Source organism: Trypanosoma grayi (genome assembly GCF_000691245.1).
Source record: "Trypanosoma grayi strain ANR4 Tgr_1201_V1, whole genome shotgun sequence".
In the NCBI taxonomy this organism is placed as follows: domain Eukaryota; phylum Euglenozoa; class Kinetoplastea; order Trypanosomatida; family Trypanosomatidae; genus Trypanosoma; species Trypanosoma grayi.
Window position 1 is genome coordinate 1 of NW_008826820.1, and position 2,491 is coordinate 2,491.

The window sequence follows — 2,491 nt, forward strand, 5'->3', positions numbered from 1 at the left end:
CCAAGAGAGAGAAAAGAATGTGCGTGAGACATGCCCACGGAGCAAGAAAACAAAATGTGTTTAACACCCACCAACCCACACACAGACACTCAGTGCGCCATGATCGCAGAGGCGGCCACGACGGCCAACACAAAAGGCATCAAAGCGGAGGCAGCAGCACCACCATCAGCATTCAGCTTGAGATCAAGGTTCGTGCTGTGTGCTGTCACGGTCTCCTGTCCTTCAACAGAAGCACTGGGAGTAGTGTCAGAATTGCTGTTAGACGTTGGTGACGTTTCTGTTGCAGCTCTGACCGTAGGGGAGGTGGCCTGATGGTGGCTAGCACTGGTCGTAAGCGCACTGTTGTTTTCTGATTCACCAGTGACAGCTTCCCTCGGCGACACCGAGGAGCTCGTAACAGAAGACAGCACCTCTCTGTCGGTCGCATCATTTGTGTTGTCTGCTGAATTACCTGTGACCTGGTTGGCCGTCGCCTGCTGAGGCTGAGCAGTCTCGGGATCCCCCGTGCGGCTTGGGACATTTGTGTTGTCGACAGTGGCATCTGTGTTAGCGACGGTGGCATCTGTGTTAGCGACGGTGACATCGTTGCTTTGGGTGGCCTGTGCAACTTGAGGTTGATTCTCCTCCTGTTTTGCAGGCATTGGGTCCTCAATGTCCCGTTCTCCAGCCATGCTGATCCGCACGGCGGAAACGTCGAAAACAAACTGTGCCGCGCTGCCCTCAGTCTCCGGCGGCAGCATGGTGGTGCACACGTCCTCGTACCGCGGGCAAGTGATGTTACCGTTCCCATTGAACTTACCGTCCACCTTCAGGAACCCCCCCTCCGGGCACAAGGAATACGTGGGGGCACCAGCGTACTGCACATACACCGACCTCTCCTTGCACGTTACGTGCACGCAGACGTCGCCAACCTCGTTTCCCAAGACAGTCAGATCGTTGCCCTTCACACACCGCGAGTTCTCACCGACCAGACTCCCCGGCATGTTGTTCTGGTTGCCATCTACACAGCTGTAGCCTTTGCTTGCGACAATAATGGGGCAGTAGTCCATCATGTCCTCCCGCCTTCCACCAAGAATCTTGCCACCATCCCTCGGGGTTTTGAAGTAGCTGTATATATCAGGAAGGTTTTCGTACTCTTTAGTAGCACACTTCCCCAACGCCTGACGGTCAGACGTGCACCGCAGCATAGCATCATCAGGTTTTTCGCAGAACATGCTGGGGTACTTAGACGCACCATCCTCAGCACACTTCCTTTTCTGTAAAAACTCGCATTCAGCACCTTTTCCCCAGCTCATCGGCTCCGCCTTCGCCCAATCGACCTGATAATACCCCAGATCAGCGAACGCTGAAAGTGTCAGTCCTGTGTAGTATCCAGCGCCAACAAGACCTGCCATCAACTCGTCCTTCGCAACGAGGCGCTTCCAGTGGGAACTCACACCAAACTTTGTGGACAACTCCCACTCAGCCCATTTACTCCCTCGTTTCTTCCACTTGCTCTCGTCAAGAGACTCTATTTCTGTTCTTCCATTAGAAAGAGTCGACAACAAATTAAAAGCACTATTTTGCGGCACTTCCGCTGGCTGCCCATCTGCTGTCCACGTCATACTGTCCTCCATCTCCATGCCATAAAAGTTCTTGCATTTGTAGTGATACGATCCCCATAATTTTATCTTCGCCGCATCAAAAACAAAGACCTTCTTTTTGCGGGCGATCTTGGCCGTCACTCCGCCCTTCCCATTCTTCTTCGCTTCTTTATGCATGGTCTCCACGTTGAACCCAAGGGTGTGCGCAATCTCGTGTGCGGCGACGCGGACGGCCTGTGACGTGCGTGCGATGTGGCGCGGGCTGTAGTTGATCACGCCAATCAGCGGCCGCCCATTGGGGTGCACCGCGCACGTCGCCGCCCACGCAAAGGCGCCATCAGCGGTCGGCGCAGCAGTGGCGTACAGCACCATGTCGACGTCGTCAACACCCTCAGTGTGGTGCTCTTCAGGGATGTTCAGCTCACCGCAGGGATTGTTATCGTTGAAGTTCGGGGCAACAACACGGTACTGTGATGGCTTCACGTACAGGCGGCCAGAGTGCAGCTTCACAGCCTCGGGGAGGATCGTGTGCTCCAGAATCTTCTTCTTCTCCTCTGTAAGGACATCATTCGCGGTGCAGCTCATTGTGTTCCCGAAAATATTTACGTGCTTATCCCCTTCATTAGTGCAGTTGTGACCCTTCATCGGATCCACCATGAACACCTTGATACGGAGAGGTCTGTAACCCGCCTCTGGCAACGCGAGCCGATTGTTTCTCGTAGAATTGGGAAGCTTGAAGTCCGTTTTTATCATATAACGAGTTGAATCAGCCAATACAGTTTGCATCGGAGTGCTCGCAATAGGTGTCACTGTCTGAACACCAGGCAGTTTATTAGATACGTAGTCGTAGATGCAGCGGTGGTGCTCCGACACTGCGAGAGTGCTGCCGGCGCAGTGCACAAGGAGCA

The 2,491-nt window shown here is 54.0% G+C and overlaps 1 protein-coding gene across 1 annotated transcript; it reads right to left on the reverse strand.

The window, feature by feature from the left end:
* Positions 1-89: 89 nt before the first annotated feature.
* On the reverse strand, positions 90-2,369 carry DQ04_12011000 (putative surface protease GP63, putative,metallopeptidase; the record flags this gene model as incomplete). Its single annotated transcript, XM_009316660.1, has 1 exon — positions 90-2,369. One exon carries the CDS (start codon positions 2,367-2,369, stop codon positions 90-92), a length of 2,280 nt encoding a protein of 759 aa, XP_009314935.1.
* Positions 2,370-2,491: the final 122 nt, after the last annotated feature.